The 21,028-nt window shown below is 41.6% G+C and overlaps 1 protein-coding gene across 8 annotated transcripts in view; it reads left to right on the top strand.

Moving 5' to 3' along the window:
* The window catches only part of ACSL6 (acyl-CoA synthetase long chain family member 6), a 113,678-nt gene that overhangs the window by 72,405 nt on the left and 20,245 nt on the right, over positions 1-21,028 (top strand). For 7 of the 8 annotated variants that reach the window (XM_030572197.1, XM_030572202.1, XM_030572204.1 and 4 more), the window contains 7 exons: positions 207-239; positions 5,134-5,185; positions 9,731-9,804; positions 13,856-13,933; positions 17,244-17,378; positions 18,907-19,041; positions 20,836-20,931. In XM_030572197.1, the coding sequence (XP_030428057.1) occupies positions 207-239; positions 5,134-5,185; positions 9,731-9,804; positions 13,856-13,933; positions 17,244-17,378; positions 18,907-19,041; positions 20,836-20,931 (603 nt within the window). Of the gene's footprint in view, positions 1-206; positions 240-5,133; positions 5,186-9,730; positions 9,805-13,720; positions 13,799-13,855; positions 13,934-17,243; positions 17,379-18,906; positions 19,042-20,835; positions 20,932-21,028 lie in introns of all 8 variants that reach the window. The other variant, XM_030572199.1, reaches the window with a different exon arrangement.

Below are 21,028 nucleotides of genomic sequence, written 5' to 3'. Positions count from 1 at the left end.
TCTGTTTTTTATGTATTTTTCTCAGAGGTTTTACTGTAACTAAACTTTGTTTTAAACTGGATCCTGTAGCGATGTCAGGGCAGGATTTTCCTGCTCTTCTTTCTCTTCCTTTCTATCTCCAGCTTCCTCAGTCATTTGCAGTTTATTAACAAGCATATTAATCTGCTTATGTTAGAATGGAAATGATTTTGTTAATATTCTTTCAGGCTAGTGGCCGTGAGAGTTGGCATGTCCCTGTGGTGAGTCCAATCATTTTTTTTCTCCAACCTTTAATCGCTTGTAGTTAATTTAAACAAATTTCACAAAGAATAATTTGCCAGAGTGTGCACAAAGCCTGCAGTGTGTGTGTGTGTGTGTGTGTGTGTGTGTGTTAAATGTAGTGTCTGGTATATTTCTCAGTAGGAGGTGACTGACGGTGAAGAATCCTAACGATGCTCCATTATCTTCCACTAATAGTCTGAGCGTGGATCTCATTTGCTGAGATGTATGCTATTTGCTTCATAAATTATATCCCCTGAATCCTTAAATGGAACTTCAGGACATAAACCCAAGGAAGGAATGATAGAGGATGAGATTCTACAGTGTTCTTTAAAGAGCTTTGTGAATGCTAAGTGTGAGAATAAGTAGGACAAATTAAACGAACCATCTTCAAAAAACTGCTAAACAAAACTCCTGACTTTAGAATAGATTTCAAACTACATCAACTTAATAGTGTCTTTTTATGAAAGGCAAATGAGCTACAATTCAACGAAAAGGCAGTATAAAAACACTGTAATAATAATTAATGGCTCTAGTTAAGACATCTCGATTGCCAGCCAGAAAAACCAGGAAACATCTCAGACTAGATTCCTGTAGGTTCATCTGAGTCCACATACAAACCCAATCCCTAACCCTAGTTTGAGAGTTCCATCCGTCCCCAATCCTAATCCTTGTTCACATCTGCTAACTGATCCCATCCTTACCTCTTGCCCCAGCCTGCTAACCAGCCTGAATCCTAACTCAAATCTTAATCATAATATGGACCCACCTACTATCCCAGGGGTCGGCAACCTTTGGCACGCGGCCCATCAGAGTAATCCACTGGCAGGCCGCGAGACGTTTTGTTTGTGTCGACCGTCCGCAGGCACGCCCCCCCGCAACTCCCCGTGGTTGTGGTTTACCATTTCCAGCCAGTGGGAGCTGCAGGAAGCGGCAGCCAGCATGTCCCTGTGGCCCGCAGCTCCCATTGGCTGGGAACGGTGAACCACGGCCACTGGGAGCTGCAGGGGGCAGTGACTGTGAACGGTAAATGTGAACAAAATATCTGGCAGCCCACCAGTGGCTTACCCTGATGGGCTGCGTGCCGAAGGTTGCCGATCCCTGTACTATCCCAACAATAACACTAGACAAGGCTCTCCAACCTGCCTTCTATCCCAACCTAACTGATGCCTGTCAACTGGTATGAACTCATAACCTTCACCTGCAGTGTGATCCTGCGCCATGGACCTCAGGTCACCGACCCACCTCAATTTTCTGTCTCACTTTTGCCCATCAAATAGCTCCAGACATAAGGTTGGGGTTAGTAGGGAGTCATGGGTTATGGTAAGCCTAAAGGGGTGAGCCAGCATTAGGAATTAAATGTGGGTTAATGTTAGGGGAGAGATGGCTTTTTATTGCAAATCTCATTTCTGGTGATTTTAATAAAGCCTCGGCTCCTGGAGTCATGTTATTTCATAATCTCCATTTTTCCTTTTTTTAAAAAAGCAAATATTAGCGTTTCTGAATGCAAAACATGTCCTGAGTGTATCCTAAAGGTTTAAACCCCAGCAGCAAATAAAAACCACACTCTTTTAAAAATAATAATCCCAGGATTTTTAACTCAATCTCAGAATTTTTGGAGTCTGACTTTACACAAATGGAGTTCAAACGCTGGCCTGGGCTGGATATACAGGCACATATGAGGGTTCAGAACCAGCACATGGACCCAGACAACAATTAGGAGTAGGGCAGCAAAAGGGCTCTGAGTAGGACTGGGTGTGATGGGAATGGGAGGGCAGGCTATAATAGTAAAGGCCTGCAGGGAAGCCCAGGCTAGGGCTGGGCCCGCCAGGGGACCCTGGGCTAAAGTCTAACTGTCCAAGTACAGTCTCTTGTTATGTACTCAGCTTACTATCCAGAGCTCCTGCCCTTGCTACCACGGCTATGTTGCTGTCTTTAGTGAGCTACCTTAATCAAAGCTTATTTGGGGCTAGTAGTCTGGTTGGATATTATGGTTGGGCCTTCTTGCTTTTCCTAGGCAGGGCTAGTGATGGTGTGTAGTAATCGCTTCTGACCAGAGTTAGGCTTGAGGCTGGTTGACATTCTGTTTTTAGAGTTTGCGCCTTTTGGCCATCCTGGCTTTTGGTGGTTATAGGTGCTGAGGTTGCGACATTTGGTGCTTTGGGGTAGCTGGCCGGTTCCGGCTATGATAGGGTTGAGATGCGCTGGCCAGCAAAATCTACCTTTTGGCTCTGAGGCTTGTTTGCTAACTTTGGTTAGGTAGGGTGAATCCCAGTTGGCTAGTTTGGAATAAGTTTAGTATTGGAGCTGGGTGGCTGCCTCACACTAAATTTATGGCTGGAAATGAATACTCTAGGTTCATTTGAAAAGCATTTTCTCCTTGGAAAAAACTTTTGAGGGAAAAAATTTCAAGAGGCTCTACTGTTGACTTCAGTGAGTTTGGATTGGACCCTTTCATTACAGAAGAGACTATTTTATGAGGCGTGCACAATGCAGTCCAGCTGTTCCCCATTAGCATTGCCCCTTTCATTATTCCACCTTTTTAGAGCTGGACTTGGATTGGTCAATCTGTCATGTTCGTTTACTCCATTCTAAAGCAAAGAACAGAATTACAGCTGGGGCTGGTATTAGTTTTGTGGTGGTAAAAAAATTGTGATGGGCATTAAGGGTCCATACCTTCAATCCTTACTCAGGCAAAACTCCCAGTGGTTTTGCCTGTGTGTACAACAGGACTGTGCCCTGAAATTATTAACTCAGCCTTTGGAGGTTGCATATGGACATCTCTAAATCTTGTAATTATAAAAGATGACAAGTTACTGTTATCTGTGAATTGCCTCCTTTCTCTGATTCAGAGGAGACTTGAGATGTATTTGAGGATAAGGGATAACTTTTTCATTCTTTTATGAGAGTGGCCCTTTACAGCAGAGCCTAGTGGTCAAAACCCACAGCCCTTTATTAGTTGTATCACCTAATCCTTTTATCTTCCTTTTTCTCTTCCTACCTTATTTTGTTCCTGTATGATTCCTGAGCACTCAGTCCTGCAAATCAGACTAAGAGCTATTACTCTGATGTAATCTCGAGTAGCAGAACTCCCTTTAGTCACCTCTTGTCCTTGTTTCCAAGACAATCTCCCCACAAGGAAAACATGTCCTGACTGCACTGAAACCCCCTATTTCCCTGATACTACCTTTTAAAGTGCTCAGCATACTGTCACTAGCCATGCTAGGAATCAAAGGGCTTTGTTTGTACTACAGCTGTTTCATTCATGTTGGGGGGAGGGACGCATGTTCTCATAGAGTAAAAAGAAGACAGGCCTTGCAACACTTACACATGTACATTTCTTTTAGAGGTCTACCCTATTGAACTTGATACATTGTAGGACTGAACTCTAAAACAGTAGTTGCAGAATTACAGAATAGAATTCTATGCCAACACAAGTCATCTTCATGGTCTTGGTGACACTGTGTCTAACTTTAAACTCCATAGCACGTCAACTCACAGTAAATGTTCCTTAGGAAATAAAATAATAACCAGAAAAGACAAATCACAATGGGTGGCCACAGCACAGTCATGAGTTATCTTCTGATCAAGTGGAAGATGACGTGCGTCATCCCTGCAGAGCCAGCTGTGTGTGCTTGATTCAATTTTAATATTAAGTCAGATTTATTTAAATGGTAATTAGCAAAGCTTACCCAATGCATATGAGTGGATTCCTCCATTACTGCTACCTTTGGAGACTTGTTGGGGTTTCTGTAACTGAAAAATGCACCACAGCAGCACCAGTTGGGAGCCTTTTGAAAGCTGTTGAATTAGGTATGGTTTTACTAAGAGTGACTGTGGTACTGCTGCGTGCACTCACTGCCAATTATTCAAAAGAGGCTTGTAATTCTGGGTGTGTTACTTTTTGGTGGCCCAACTTGACATACACAGGGCTTGATATTCATAACTGCTGAGCACTCACGGATCTTACTGACTTCAGTTGCAGATAGCAGCACTCAGCAGTAAAGGTAGGCCCAAGATGTCTCAGACTGGGCTTCCAAAAACTAAGGCACCCAAACATTTAACCATATTGCCTACATTGTCAGATTAAGGCTGGATGCATAGTAGACAGAAACCTGACTTCCAAATATTTTACAAGTAAAAATGCTGAGTTTCATTTCCCAGTCCTATTATTTGTTACTTGCATGTATTTGGTGCTTGTGAGTATTTGTGAAAATGCCTGTACATTACAAAAATGTCCCTAATTTTTAGAATGAATGAGCATTCAGCCAGAAATTAGAACAGTATTTGTTGTTCTTCTTCTTAATAAAAAGTTTATCATCCAATTAGGGACCAGAAAAAATGCCATGTGATTTAGGGGACCCAACACATGACATGAATAACAAATACAAAATAGCTGTTTTCAAACAACTCATCATCTATATATTATTAATCTCAAATGTGAGACACTCATGAATAACAAATACAGAGGAAGAAAATCAGGATCTGTTAGCTTTCCTAACTCCCAAAGGGGCCAAATGCTTAAATATTATTTTTAAGAAGTAGTTCAAACAGCTGTTATGCAGAAGCTTGAGGCTATGGTTTTCTTTCATTAGGGAATATAGCATATTATAAGTAGGCAAGGATCTTGAATGATGGACTAGTCACACTAACACACACTCCTTTAATGCACCTAAACCTAGGGGGAAAGAAGGAAACTAGACCAAATGGACAAACATACTAGAGGAAGAATTACATGATTTTTTTTGCAACCTCCAGGAAAAAATTGAAATGACAGGGTTGAGACATGATTGGTTCAATAAAGAAGTGAGCACAAAGGCTAATGATGCAAACCTGTGACTCTATAATTTTCCTGTTTTTTTTGTGTATTTCTAGCCTCCTCAACCAGAAGATCTGTCGATTGTCTGTTTTACCAGTGGCACTACAGGTAACAGAACAGGCATTTTAATCTTAATGCATTACCTTAGACTACCAAAATCACTCTGAATAACGGCTCACCATGTATAAACACAATTTAGCACTGTCATATATAGAACAATTATGTTTGTTTTATGTCTATTAAATACACGTGTGTGAGAGAGAGATACATACACACATATATAAAGTTATAATCAAATTAAAAACTTAGATTACATTGGTATAAAAATACAAATAATACTTTTTCTGCAACTCCTTAAATAATATATTTTGGCAATATGGTTTTGCAAGTGTGTGTGTGTGTGTTCCATTCTATGTATCCGATGAAGTGGAGTGTAGCCCATGAAAGCTTATGCTCAAATAAATTTGTTGGTCTCTAAGGTGCCACAAGTACTCCTGTTCTTTTTGCAGAATTCACCAGTAACTCATGGGTGCTCACTTGGTATAAGGAGCCATTTACAGGCTCAGAAATGACACTGAAGGGCATTCATTCAGTGATGCATTCAGTGACATTGAAAAGATTCCTCTCTTACATATGAGAAGTGTCAGACAAGGTCCTCACTGAAGTAAAACCTGAAGAATGTCATGCTCTGGTCACTGATTAACTGCCTGGAATCACTTACCATTGTTGATACTCCTCCATTGCGCATCTGTGTCAATGTGCTGTGCTATCTTGAGGATATTTTGTGCTGTTGTCTCTGTGAAGCAAATTCAACTAGAGGATAAAGTATCCTTTAATGATACTTTAATGATTTAAAAAGAAAGGGGAAAACAAGCTATGTCACTAATATGCTGCTGTTCCACCCAGGATGGGCTCTGTGGAAGGATTTGTAGCAAAGTGAACTCTGTTTGCCTAGACATTCTGTCAAATAGTCCCATGTACTAAAAAAGAGTAATACATGCTGTGATCACCAATGTGGCACATGTAGCCAGATCAACAACAAATCTGCAGCATTGTTTGCTCTGGAATTTTTTTTGATGAGGTTTCTGGTGATGAAGGTTATGAAAACTGGTGCTCTGCTCTGATGTGTTTAGAGTCACAAATACTTTGGGACACTGAATTCAGCTGTTATTCACATAGAAAAAGGGGGAAGAAGGAAGGGATATATTTTCAGAATGGTGATGATAATGATGGTTTGAGGAACCCTGGCAGATGTTCTGGATCATCTGAATATGCAATGAAAATTTTCAGAGATCGAATAAATGAATTCAAGTTTTGAAAGAAACTAAGAATCCATCTCATTTCCCAGGATGTCTGAAGATTTATCGCTGGGTACTGAAAGAAAAACACTTAATTGATATAGTTGGGGGTATATAATCTAGAATGCATTTCAGTGAGGTAATTAAACTAAGGAAGAATATCCAATCATTGTTTTGAAGAAAAATTCACAGGGGCAGATTTTGCTGGTCTGAACAAGAAATGGATGAGTGGACTGGTGCATTCACAAGTTTCTCCTGAAGTCAACTCTGTTAGAAGTACAGCTACCCTCTGAATTGTATAGGCTGATTTGAGAAATTTTTTTGGCAAGACACGCAATAAAAGATAAGACATTTCTTGGTCTCCTATGCACATCTACTTTTTAGCTTGGCTCATAGAATTCTCTTTTTGTCTCGATTCCCATGCCTGTGAGTCTGTTTTTTCCCCCACCTAAGGATACATTTGTACTTTTATAAGAAAACCTGCCTTATCAAGCAACCATCTGACAGTCGGCCTGTACTACACGTAGCACTGAAACTTGCTGGGGGCAGAACAGTTGCTCTCTCCCTGACTATGGGTTATGAAACAGAATGGCATGCATGTACGTTACACCACAATAGTGCAACATTTTACAACTCTTTCAGTGTAATATAATGATTTTGCCAAGGTTTTAAAGATGGGATTAAAGTGCTTGAAACACTGTTTAAAGTGAAAATCCCTGCAAGCTGCATGGACACTTTTCAAAGACACCATAGTAGAGGCCCAACTTAAATGTATGCCCCAAATTAAAAAACACAGTAAGCCAACTAAAAAAGAGCCACAGTGGCTTAACAACCGTGTAAAAGAAGCAGTGAGAGATAAAAAGACATCTTTTAAAAAGTGGAAGTCAAATCCTAGTGAGGTAAATAGAAAGGAGCATAAACACTGCCAAATTACGTGTAAAAAAGTAATAAGAAAAGCTAAAACGGAGTTTGAAGAACACCTAGCCAAAAATCTCAAAAGGTAAAAACAAAATGTCTTTTAAGCACATCAGAAGCAGGAAGCCTGATAAACAACCAGTGGGGCCCCTGGATGATTGAGATACAAAAGGAGCACTTAAAGACGATAAAGTCATTGCGGAGAAACTAAATGAATTCTTTGCTTCAGTCTTAACAACTAAGGATGTTAGCGAGATTCCCAAACCTGAGCCATCCTTTGTAGGTGACAAATCTGAGAAATTGTCACAGATTGAAGTGTCACTAGAGGATGTTTTGGAATTAATTGATAAGCTTAACAGCAACAAGTCACTGGGACCAGATGGCATTCACCTAAGAGTTCTGAAAGAACTCGAATGTGAAATGGTGTAACTATTAACTATGGGTTGTAACCTGTCCTTTAAAACAGCTTCTGTACCCAGTGACTGGAAGATAGCTAATGTAACGCCAATATTTAAAAAGAGCTCTAGAGGGGATCCCGGCAATTACAGACCAGTAAGTCTAACGTCAGTACTGGGCAAATTAGTTGAAACAACAGTAAAGAATAAAATTGTCAGACACCTAGAAGAACATAAATTGTTGAGCAAAAGTCAACATGGTTTCTGTAAAGGGAAATCATGTCTTACTAATCTATTAAGAGTTCTTCGAAGGGGTCAACAAACACGTGGACAAGGGGGATTCAGTGGACATAGTGTACTTAGATTTCCAGAAAGCCTTTGGCAAGGTCCCTCACCAAAGGCTCTTACGTAAATTAAGTTGTCATGGGATAAGAGGGAAAAATCCTTTCATGGATTAAGAACTGGTTAAAAGATAGGGAACAAAGGGTAGGAATAAATGGTAAATTTTCAGAATGGTCTGACCTAGTACGGCCGTTCTTATGTTCTAAAGACATGTTCTAAAATACTCTATATGTTATAAATGTCCCGTTCATTCCAATAAATATGTGCAGTGGCAAATGTTTGTGTTCAAGGTTCAATTAATTAGTCTGAATATTGGATTAATTTGGTGTTCATGCAATGAAGAGAGAACTAAGAGAACACGCATTGTGCAGTCTTGCCCATGCGGCTCTGCTAACTGAGCTCAATACCCCTGCTGTTCCTGGGCAGTAACTGCTGATAGTGCTGACCTGCGCAGGATCTTTGTGATCTGAAGCAGTATTCACAGAGGGACTGGCATGGTACCTGCAAAGTTTGTGAACTGAAGAGGAATTGAATCTCAGTCCCTAAAAGATAGCGTTATACATTAACCCCCAAGCCACTGTGACCCCTTCCAAATTCCAGGGGCATGATTAGTTTATCCAGGGGGCAAATTCTGCCTGGATGTACAGTTTGGGCAGGCCCATTTACTTCAGTGGGATTCCACAGGGCATGGTTTTGATTCATTATGCACCTGTGGTATGACAAACAGCTCCACCTACTTTACATTAAAAAAGGAAGGCTTCTTTGAGAGCCAGTTCTACCCAGCTAGTCCCAGGAACTACAATACAGTGGCTCAGTCTGATTTTAAAACTAATCTACTTGCCATTATGGGGGCTGAGGGGAATAGGGCCCACTTCTGCCAATTGTACTCACACTGAGTAGCAACTTACTCTGGCTAGTCCCTTTTAAGAGTGATGAAGAGGGTTGGTGCTGAGGCAAAGGAAGATATGTCAAGTCCTAGTCACTAGCACTGACCATGGTCCTGAGAATGGATCGATGCTAGGTGTTTTCTATTATTTACTTGCTCAGAAGTATTTAATGTGCTGTGCTGACTATGTTCTATTTGCCCAGGGGTAAGAGTGCTGCAGCTCTATCAATAGCCCTGTGGCCATGTGCGTCACCCAGTAATCTCCACACTTCGGTGTATTGAGAGGTGTGAACATCAGAAACATTATTCAAGTGGCCAAAACTCAGAATAAAAAGACAGTGATGGTAATATCACTGATCTGGCAAAGAAACCTTCAAGTTAAGTACAATAGTTCTAAAGCTCATTCTTAGCCAAAATCTAGGTGACTGGTCTCTGTGTCAAATGGTATCTTGAGTAGCTGCAAACAAAGAAGAAAACCTTCAGTTGAAACACGCTATGCTCATTTTACAGTAATACTTTGTAAAAAGTTGCACATCATTCTTAAATCCTCTGATTCATTGGCTGATTCACAGTATCTGGCCCAGAGAATGGGCAATAAAATCATGCTATTGGTCTTCTGTGTGTTTATACTGAAACAGTTCAAACGTCTTTGTGTATTTTATTGCATAGAAACAACTCATTTTTGAAAACTGCTATTTTAGAATTCAGGAAGGGACATTGAAAAGAATTTTAACATCTCCAGGTCTTAGAAGCCTTTGAAAATTTACTACAGAGTCTTTTATTAACGCTGTGCTGTTTCTTTTTTCTTTCTTTTCAGGGAACCCCAAAGGTGCTATGCTGACTCACAGGAATGTGGTTGCTGATTTTTCGGGTTTTCTGAAAGTAACAGAGGTGAATACCCCTAGCTAGAGAGTGTTACCGCATATTGTGACTTTTTCAGTTTGAATTTTTGGGTTATTTCAAATCTGTCCAAGATAAGTGAAATCTCACCCTTGGGGCCCAAGTCATTGAAATGGGAGCAAGGTTAAGCCCTTAGTGGTGAATGACAGAAGATTTCCCCCTCAACTACAGCACATGCATTTGGGTCCTGCTCCTGCAAGATGCCGAGTCCTTTTGGGGAGCACCCTCAACTCTCATTAAATCAATGAGTTGATCTTGCAGTACTGGGTCCGAGGTGAAGGCCAAAGAACCCAGTAAAATTGTGACTGGTGCTTAGAACTTAAAAAAATGACCAGAAGTTTCCCAGTCATGCCCATACAATAAACCAATCCCCTAGAGAAAATTCATTTCTGACATGTCCATTATTTGTTTGATAGCCATCATTCTGCACACAATGTATATAAAGTACCTGACAACCTATGCAACATATTTAAAATACTACAAAAATCATTGTATTCATATTAAAACACACCTTGTTACACCTGTATTTTGAATATGATATATGTGACACTGTGACATAATTTTTTTTAAATAGAAAACTGGCCAGTTTTTATATGTGCAGTGCATTTAAAAGAATGTATAAACATGCATGTGGAGACCATACTTCCTGTCTGGGAAACAGCATTGCTGAAGCAGAAATTAATCACGTTAATAGACTGCTAATACTTAAGTGGTGGAAAGAATCAACTGGTACACAGTGAAAGGACCTGTGGCTGAACCATTACAGTTACAGGAACAATGTACTGATAAAACACCCACCTTATCAAAATAAATCTGATATCTATTCCTGGCCAATGCTGTAAATATTCCTGTTTTCAGGCTTGAATCTGTAAAGGTTCCCCGCTGTAGGTCCCAATCCTGCAAATACTCATGCATGTGATGAGTCATCCCACTGAACTTGTTTAAGTGTCTGCAGGATTTGGGCCTCATTAATGATCACCATAAAGTGTCAATGGGACAGTTCACAGTAGTAAACACTAAGAGCTTGACCCTGCAAGATGCTTAGCACCCTCAACTTCAATGGAGTTTGAGGCTACTCAGAATTTTGCAGAATCAAGCCCCAAAAGCCTGATCCAATGTTCATTGCAGGAAATAGGATTTTTTCCATTGATTTCAAAGGGTATTGGCTCAAGACCTAAGACTGCCATTAATAGAGTTGCCAACTTTCTAATTGCACAAAACCAAACACCATTGACCTGCCCCTGCCTTGCCCCTTCTCTGAGGCCCCACCCACACTCATTCCATCCCCCCCTCCCTCTGTCACTTGCTCTCCCCCACCCTCACTCTCTTGTTCATTTTTACCAGGCTAGGGTAGGGGGTTGGGGTGCAGGAGGGGGCAAGGGCTCTGGCTGGGGGTTCAGACTCTGGGGAGGGGCTAGAAATGAGGAGTTCAGGGTGTGGGAGGGGGCTCCAGGCTGGGGAAGGGGCTTGGGGTGCAGGCTCTGGGGTGGGGCTGGGGATGAGGGGTTTGGGATGCAGAAAGGGGCTCTAGGCTGAGGGGTGGTGCTTAGGTGTCTGGAGTGTGGGAAGGGGCTCCAGACTGAAGCAGGGGGTATGGGCCCTGGGCTGGGGGTGCGGGTTCTGGGGTCGGGTCAGAAACAAGGAGTTCAAGTTGCAGGAGAGAGAGTGATCTCTGGGAGGGAGTTTGGGTGTAGGAGGGGGGTCAGGGCTGGGGCAGGGATGTGGGAGGGGATGTGGAGTGGGAGCTCCAGGCTGGAGCAGGGGGTTGGAATGCAGAAGGGGGTGCGGGCTCCAAATGGTGTTTAGTTTGGGGCGCTCCATGGAAGTGGTGACATTTTCCTCAGCTCCTAGGGTTAGGCTCTGCCTTCACATGCAGGCACCGCCCCCCGCAGCTCCCATTGGCTGCAATTTAAAAATGAACTGAATTTTGTTTTCTAAAAAGTATTTGTCCAATTGCTGGTTTGGGGGAGAAAAAACAAAGATTTTCATTTTTTGGAAAAAATAGTGCATCAAAGGCACAAAATATTTTCTTTTTATCAAAATTGGAAAAATATTACTTTTTTCTCCAGTGGTAAGACTGGTTTTTCGCAGCTGTACCTATGGATAAGACCAGTCTGAAGAGACGCTTGCAGGTAGACTGACGGATCTCAGTATCTTAGTCTCCTGTAGTCATATTCAGACTGCCAGATAAAACAAGACACTGAAAACACTAAATTCTTATCACACTTGACCTCAGGAGATGACAGGAAAACATGCCCCAAAGAGAGTCAATCTCAATATTTCTTTCCATGGGAAAACAACTCAAGGGCTTCTATTACGCTCCATTATTTTGACAGATACAACAGAATAATGGGAGTGCAAAGTGGATGTGAAATGATCTCATTCTGATTGAGCAGAGTTTTTTAAACCCCCTTTGCACTGGTGTACAAGGTGCAGCGTAATGGATATAATTAAGACATCAATTTCTGTAATCACTATAATATGGCTGTCTCTACACCTTGGGAAACTGTTTTATGTAAAGACATTTCTTTTTTGATTTTTAGCTTTCCTTCTGATGTATGGAATATGTGAGGCTAAGGGCCACTGTTAAATTCCAGCCCAATTAAACAAAATAAGAAATCTTAGCAAACCAAACAGTTTTTTTTTCTTTTTATGATTTATTCAGCCTCTTTCTTCCCCCACATCTGTCTCTCGGACACCAATAATGTAGATGCTTAAAACTGGAAGAAACACTAACCAAAAAGAATGTAATATTTTGTAGCTCGATAATCCAACATATTATTCTGACTAAAATCAATAATTAACCTCCATAAAAAAATCCTGCATCTTTCAATCTAATGGTCTGAATCTGCACTTGGATCTGCACAGGGGACCCTTGTGCCGCTGCAGAGCTCCACTGACTTCTGGACTAAAGGGGCCATCTGTTTGAATCCAGTTGCAGGGTCAGGGTTGTAATTTGGAGGAAAGAACTCATCTCTGTGCAGGATTAAATTTTTGATACAAATTTTCTGCTTAATAAGCCCAAATCTTCAAACCTGGACTTCATAGCTAGGAGCCAGACTGTCAGCTATGTTAACCTCACTCCACACTGGCAGAGTAGCAAAAAGCAACTTTAAAGCTGCCCTAATGGAAAGATCCCACTAAGATGGAGGAATGCTGGGCTAGTGTAAAGCTGGGGTGGCCAGCTTTATGCAATCCCCCTGCTAACCCTTGGTTCAGGGACATATCAGGGTCGGCTGGATGAAGAAGGAGGTATTCCAGGAGCAAAAGAAAGTTGAAGTTAGAACAAGGTATTCCACCAATCCCCAGCCAGCAGAGCAGCCCTGGGGCACCATTCGAACTTACATTGGGGACCATTTTGGCCCCTGGCCAGTCCTAATATTGACAGAGCTCCTCCCTACCTCAGCTGCACTTAGGCTGAGTGGAACTGTGTCTATACTCAGTGCAGCTGAACACCATGCCGCAACAGTCAAATCCTGAATCTCGGTGCTTGAAATGCCCAGACACCCATTTTGAGACAAATGCCAGTTTGAGTGTGCAAATCTTTATTTGGTCACCTAAGCCTATGTAGGAAAATTTGGTTCCTCGGTGTTAGCACCTGTTTGCCATATGAGCTGCAGAGTTTCTTGAAAAATACACTCTTGCAGGGGGGAGAGTTCTCCCTTGCTCTCTGCGTACATCCTTGCACTCTTTACTACTCCTGCTAACTTAGTTTCATTGATGTTGTGGCCTAACGCTTCGCTTTGTATGCTGCTGTCTCTCTCTCTCTCGCTCTCTTGCTCTTTCTTGATAATCTTTACCCTTTTGCTCCTCTGGTGCCATTTTTCTTTTTATTGTTTTATGACTCTCTTGTTGTCTTCCTGTCAGTGTTTCTTTCCTTTCTGTCTCCCATGCCCTTCACCTGCAGAAAGTGATCTTTCCGAGACAGGACGATGTGCTCATCTCCTTCCTGCCTCTGGCTCACATGTTTGAAAGAGTTATACAGGTAAGAAACCTGTCTGAACTGACTAGGCCTTGTGGGGCTCCTTGTGTTTTCTTCCAGAGTCAGTGGGCTCCTACTTGTGAGGATGTACACATTTCCTATTTGCCTTTAGCACACATGTTTGAGAGAATGGTACAGGTAAGGTCATGGTGTCAATGGAAGTCCTGTTTCCACACTAAAAAATAACCAAGTAAAATGGTAAACATGGCAAAATACTCCACAATATACTGTAGAGCTAAAACAGATTGTACTCCAAAAGTGTTGTGGGTGCAGATTCTGATCTCACTTGCACAGGTAAATCTGGGGCAACTCCGATAGAGTCTCTGGAGTGTAACCGAGATCAGAAAATGGCACATGTATAGAAATAATTATCTTTTGGGGGGCAAAATATATCTATTATTTTGGGTGGCAGCTTTTCAAAGTATTATAGGATCAGCAATCATGGTAGTTAAAATAATATTACATGTATTCTTTATTAACTCCACACTTTTTATGGTGTAAATAAATCAGATTTGCAGAAACTGAAAGGCAGGAAAAAACCCCACAGTGGTGACACATGCGGTCTTCCTGGCAGATCAGTATATAATGCACAATAAGTGGAAGCCATCGTCTCTTGGAAATAATGACAAGTAGAAGTACTGACTCATGCCAGCCCATAGAAATGACTTCACTTTCTTTCCAAATAAGGCAGATGATAGCTGCCGGTCTGAAAATCCATGAACTAGAGATTGGCCAGAACTCTGAAGTTTGGATCTGGATTCAGGTCTGACTCAAATTTCCCCAAATTTAGTGGGTGCTTGGATTCTGTGGTCAGATTTGGGTTGATGCCATGGTTTTTTTTTTGGATCAGAATCTGAACCCAAGTTCCCCTCCCCCTTTTTTTTTCTTTTTTTTTTTTGGGTGAGATTTTAGATTCGGCATTCTGCTTTGGGCCTAACTCTAATAACAGTTATACCAGACTTAAATTATTTTGCCATGTTAAGAAACCTGCAGGCTCCTGGGATTACTCTTTAAACTTCAGTATCTCGACGACTTAATTTTTTTAAATGCTCTCTGTGCATATACAGTGACTATTTTTTCCATATGGATCTTTAATTATTTAGCCAGGAACCTGCTACATATGTGAAGTACAGTATGTGGATTTGATAGGGTGATATTTCTTAAACCCACAAGCGTCTATTGATTAAATTCTTATGGTTTTATAGTCAGTACCTGGAGAGTAAGTATTAGCCATGTTGTTGTAGCCGTGCTCATCTCAGGATATTAGAGAGACAAGGTGGGTGAGGTAACATCTTTGATTGAACCAATGTATGCTGATGAGAGACAAGCTTACGCAAAGCTCTTAAATGTGGTGTAGCTGCATAAATCCCATTAACTCAGTAGGAGTTTTATATGGCTACTCCCTCAAGGCTTTGGAAATGTAGGATTTATGATGGGGGAAGATTTTTCACAAGTACATGAGAGAGTTAGGTGGTCAACTCCCCATGACTTCCAATGGGAGTTGAGTGCCTATTCCTTACTGTCCTTTGTGTCCTGAAAATATCTCCTCCATGCCAACAAAAATTCAGCAATTTCAGCGATAAATAAAATTGGTCACTCACTGATACCTAAATACGGCAGGACTCTGATATTAGATATTGCATTTTTTGCAATGCCTAAAATGTACCGGGGGAGTTAAGAATTAACTCTCCACACTTGACTCAGAATATCCTTTATTGCTAGCCAGTAATTTCATTTTAAATATGATCAAAGGTTTTTCACAAAGGAATGCTTCTTTTCACCAAAATAAGAGTGCGCAAATAACTGTGTATATGGTATGTGACAGATGGAGCTCAGATTATTTTTCCCTCTTTGCTCACTATCTGAAACTCCCTTTTTCCCTCCTGAGGCCTTCATGGCTCCACATTGCACCTAGACAAGGAACTGGCTTAATGCTTGCACCCCAGGGCTGAGTAGATACTTTCACAGTGCTCCCAGCCTCAGCAACAGTGGAATGCATGTCCATGTGCTGGGAATCACACTTGGATCTCCCATTTGTCATTGGGTTAACAACAGGTACATCCTCTCCTCAAAGGCAATGCATATTGTGTTATAGGCTGTTCTAACAGCTGCATGAAGAGGTGAAAGTAAACCGGTATGGTACGGTATGCTGGACCAACTTCCCCAGGCTATTTAAAGGGCCTGGGGCTCCCGGCAGTGGCTGGAGCCCTGGGCCCTTTAAATTGCCACCAGAGCTCCGCTGCCAGAGCCCATGGGTGGCGGAGGTGGCTCAGGCAGTGATTTAAAGGACCCTTTAAATCACTGCCAGAGCCCCTGGCTGCTGCCGCTACCCTGGGAGCTCCTGCAGTGATTTAAAGGGCCCGGGGCTCCGGCCACTGCGGGGAGCCTCAGGCCCTTTAAATCGCTGCCCAAACCTTGCTGCCGGAGTATTGGGGGTAGTGGCAGTGGGGCTCCAGTCCTTTAAATCTCCGCCAGAGCCCTGAGCCCGGGATAGCGACAGCAGCCAGGAGCCCCTGGGGCTCCATCAGTGATTTAAAGGGCCCAGGGATTTAAAAGCCCCTCCTCTTCCGGTTGAGACCATGCTGCTTCTGGGTGAGGCCCTGCCCCCTGCTCAGGACTCCAGTGTATCTGTAAGTCCTTTAAGTTACTTTCACCTGTGGTCTCAAAGACATTAAAAGCCATGAAGAAACCTCTGTTAACCACAAAAGGGCTAGCATAGAGATTTCAGGAGGAATTATACATGAAAGCCTAAATGTTTTCCTAGTCCCCAGAATCAAAGGTGAGTCTAAAGAAAATGGTGTCCAACAGAACATGGAATCACAGGCTGGTCAACCTAACATTTACCTCAGTCTTGCCAGAATCCAGTGTAAGCCATGCAAAGAGCTCTCTCTGAAGTATGCTCCACTGCAAGACAGTTTGCCCCCAGTCTGATACAGTAGTCCTGGAGTGACCATGTAAGAGAACTGTGCAATCTGATTACACGACAACCTACGAAAAAGATTTAATTGTGGAGTCAGAAAAGTTGCATAATGAGTCATATGGTAAAAATAAAAAAGCAGAAATTAGGAATTTAGGGTGAGAATTTCAAAAGCACAAGCTCCATTGAGTTCAGTGGAACTTTGTGTTCCAAAGTTACTCAAGTGCTTTTGAAAATCGCATCTTTCAGCTTTGATTCCTTTTTCTCCCACAAATTGTACTAAATTTTGTTTTCTAAACATGAATGCCAAGTAAAGGATCTATGATCAAGGTCCATACAAAATCAGTGTGTTTCTACCCAATTTACTATGTGGTTTAGTTGTTGTTTTAAAAAACCCATTAGCCACAATGGTAAATTAAAATTTCAGGCATGTGTCTTGAAAACAGGGATGGTGGGGGTGCTTTACCACAGTGATTAAATGCAAGGAAATAAGTATTCTGTTTCTCCTTCCCCTCCCTGCCCGCATCACAGTCTGTCGTATATTGCCATGGGGGGCGAATTGGATTCTTTCAAGGAGATATCCGTCTCTTATCGGATGATATGAAAGCACTGCATCCAACCATTTTCCCTGTTGTACCACGATTATTAAATAGAATGTATGATAAGGTAAGTTTCATTTATTCTGTTTGCAGTAATAAAGTCAATAATTGTCTAGAAGTTAACTTAAAGACTTCCCTTAGGTTTTGGTCTTTTTCACTAACTCTCTAGTACACCTTTTTCCTTACTGCAAATACATTAGACCATATCCTTGGCTAGTGTAAATCTGAATAGCCTTTCTGAAGTCAGGGTACGTCTTCACTACCCGCCGTATCGGTGGGTAGCAATCGATTGCTCGGGGATCGATATATCGCGTCTCATCTAGACGCGATATATCGATCCCAGAATGCGCTTATATCAATTCCGTAACTCCACCAACCCGAATGGAGTTGCGGAATCGACGGGGAGTCGCGGACATCGATCCCACACCGTGAGAACGGTGAGTAATTTGATCTTAGATACTTCGACTTCAGCTACGAAGTTGCGTATCTAAGATTGATTTTTTCCCCCCTAGTGTAGACCAGCCCTCAGTGGAGTTATATCAGCTTATACCAGTTGAGGACCTGGCCTGTTGTCTGTTAAATGTATGTAAAATTCAGCAATTTCAGAGATAAATAAAACTGGTCACTTACTTGATACCTAAATACCTTAAAGTGAATTTCTGTGCGTGTAGGTCCTGTTCCTGCTCTCACTACAGTCAGTGGTGACATTCCCAGTTATTTCACTGGTACAGGATCTGAACCCAAGAGAAGCATGAATCAAACTTGGATGTGCTAATACTTTCTCTGCTTTTGAGCCAGTGCTGGAGCTTGGTTCTTTCTCGCTGCTGGCAGTGACAAGAGAGATATGATGAGCAGTCTTAAAAGGGTTTAAATATTGAAAGCTCAAGGCTGACTTCGTGGTTAAAGATCCTTCATACTAAGCGAAGGTCATGTGAGAACTCCATGGAAGATATTTAAGAGTATAGCATATTTAGCTGCCATGTTCAGTATGTGTAGACTATCCATCCTAAAAGTAAGAGATGGATCTAAAGGCACAAACTACTGATGTAAACTTTCTGCAAGTTCAGGTCTATTTGGATCTGGTTCCTCATTATTGAGACAGATACTAGGGGGTACTGATACGGAGAGCCGGTTTGGGTTGCTCTCTGATAAAACATAGATAAAGATGGCCATCATCACCTCAACAAATAGCAATATTTGTGCTAGCTGCCAAATACTCTCATTCAAGTTGCTCAACCCTAGAACTTTATCATAGTTTCACCTAATGGTGCATGTAATAGAAATCATACGGAAACACTGATCATATAAATGTAGTCAATGTCTCTATTCTCTTGACTTCTCCCCTCTTTGTCTAAGGGAAAAGTAAGTATATTTCAGAATAGACTGCAACAAAACATAATTCACACACCTACAACTGTAGTGTAGTAGTCTTAATTATACTGCTAACATAACAGTAACTTCATTGACCTCAGTAGAGTGGTGTCTGCTTTGCCCAGTGGTAAATTTTATCCTGTGACTGTTATCATAAGGATATTAATACACTTTGTTTTCTTTCTTAGCTGTGTAATCTTTCATGCCATCCTGCATTCTCTTAGATCTTTAGCCAAGCAGATACTCCATTGAAACGTTGGCTTCTGGAATTTGCTGCAAAGCGTAAGAAGGCTGAAGTTCGAAGTGGAATCATTAGAAATGACAGTTTGTGGGATAAACTGTTTTTTAATAAAATCCAGGTAAGAACTTGGGGAAAGTGACTGTATAGCTGTTGCTCGAGAAATAATCAGTGAAGTCAGCTTGGCTGATTTAGAAACAGTGGAATTGAAAAAAGGAACCTAGGGAGGAGAGAGAGCACCATTTTTTATTTCTCTTTTAATAGAGGCATTTGTTCAATCTGCTTATTTTTGCTGTTCACTTTGGGTATTTGGGTGCAATCCATCCTTATGCTGAGGGTCAGCACAAGGTATAGGGATCACTCAGGTATTGCTCAAGCACTGTTTTATGGACTTAAGAGGTGCATAACATGAAATCCAAGATGGTGAAGAGGCAGCAGAACACTGTGCTGTTTCATGTAAAATCTCAGGAATCTGAGCAAATTTCTGTGTATTAGGTATCAGGTATAAGGGCCAAACTTTCTGCTCCATGGGATTTAAGCCAGCAGAGAATTTCACCCAGAAGTTTAGTTGTATTGAAATTCAATACATACTTCATATATCTAAATGTCCTAGGTGGGCCACTATAGAACAATGAATAAAATATTGGGCATGAAAGAAGGAATGGCACAAAAATAGGAGCTAAACTCACACACAAATGGATTTAACAAACTTATTTTCTTTGGGACTTCCTGCCTCCATAATCATCCAGCCTCTTACAGGGTCTTGCTCCTGTGAATTCGGTCTGTTAATCAGATAGAATTGTGTTTTTTCCACTGAACCCCAGCAGCATATATTTAAGAGTAGGTTAGATAAATGTCTATCAGGGATGGTCTAGACAGTATTTGGTCCTGCCATGAGGGCAGGGGACTGGACTCGATGACCTCTCGAGGTCCCTTCCAGTCCTAGAGTCTATGAGTCTATGAGCAAGTACTATATGTATTTGTGGCAATACTCCTCTGGCTCACCACCAGCCATGCTGGAGGGGAAGATAAAAAGAGAAGTGGGGAAAGACAGGTTTTTGCTGAAGACATTTAGGCCTGTTCCAGAGTCCACTGAAATGTTCCCATTGATCTCAGTAGCTTTTGGATTAGGGCCTGTGACTATGACCTTTTAACCTCAAAGTCTAAAAATTACAAGAAATTCTTTGTCTTCCTTTTTTTGACTTACAGCATAGCTGAAAGGTGACGATGTGATATCGTCTACAGATACTTGAAGGACATCAACCTTAAAAAGGAGACATAATTGTTTGGGGTTGTTCAGGGAGGAATTACCAAAGCTATGGGATGAAAATGAGCAAGAACAGAATGGAGGCAGGAGATTAGGGTGGTGGGGTGGTTGTTGTTTTTTTTTTTTTGTCCTAACCATGAAGTCCAATAGAGCCAGATGGATTCATGCCTGCCTCAGCATGGAAAGATGGACTAGATGACTTCTTGGGATCCCTTCCAGCCCTACATTTCTGTGATTCTCTACAGGCACACCCGTGCATCTGTGCCAGGCAGTGTTGACTTTGAAGAGGCTCTATTTGGGCAGAAAGGTCTGCCCATGCAGAGTCAGTTGCAGGACTGGAATCTAAGACTGTGTAATAATCTTAAGGAAAACTATGGAATTTATATGAACAGGGACCAGCCAAAGCACATGGACTTTTTGTTTTGTTTGTACAATGCCTAGTACAGTGGGTTCCTCGTCCATGATGTGGCTCCTATGGTGTTGATTATAGACACTATGGTGGTGATTATAATTTTCTAATGGAAGAAGGGCTGTTTCTTTTGGGCTACTTCAGTTATATGCAGTTAGTGCTTTTTCTTTCAAGATTTGACAGAATGTGTATGCTCATATGGGAGGCTAAGAGTTTTATTTTCTCTTATTATCTAACAGGCAAGCCTTGGTGGGTGTGTTAGGATGATTGTAACGGGAGCTGCCCCTGCTTCTCCAACTGTTCTGGGGTTCCTTCGGGCAGCACTTGGATGTCAGGTACACTTCACCTACACAGTTATTCAGATGCACTTTTGTACTAGCTATTCTAGTTGTTAAGAAATCAAGGGAAACCTATATTTAAAATAACATTTAC

Source organism: Gopherus evgoodei, chromosome 8 (genome assembly GCF_007399415.2).
Source record: "Gopherus evgoodei ecotype Sinaloan lineage chromosome 8, rGopEvg1_v1.p, whole genome shotgun sequence".
In the NCBI taxonomy this organism is placed as follows: Eukaryota; Metazoa; Chordata; order Testudines; family Testudinidae; genus Gopherus; species Gopherus evgoodei.
The sequence above is the reverse complement of the archived record's forward strand: the minus strand, read 5'-3'. Positions and strand labels throughout refer to the sequence as shown.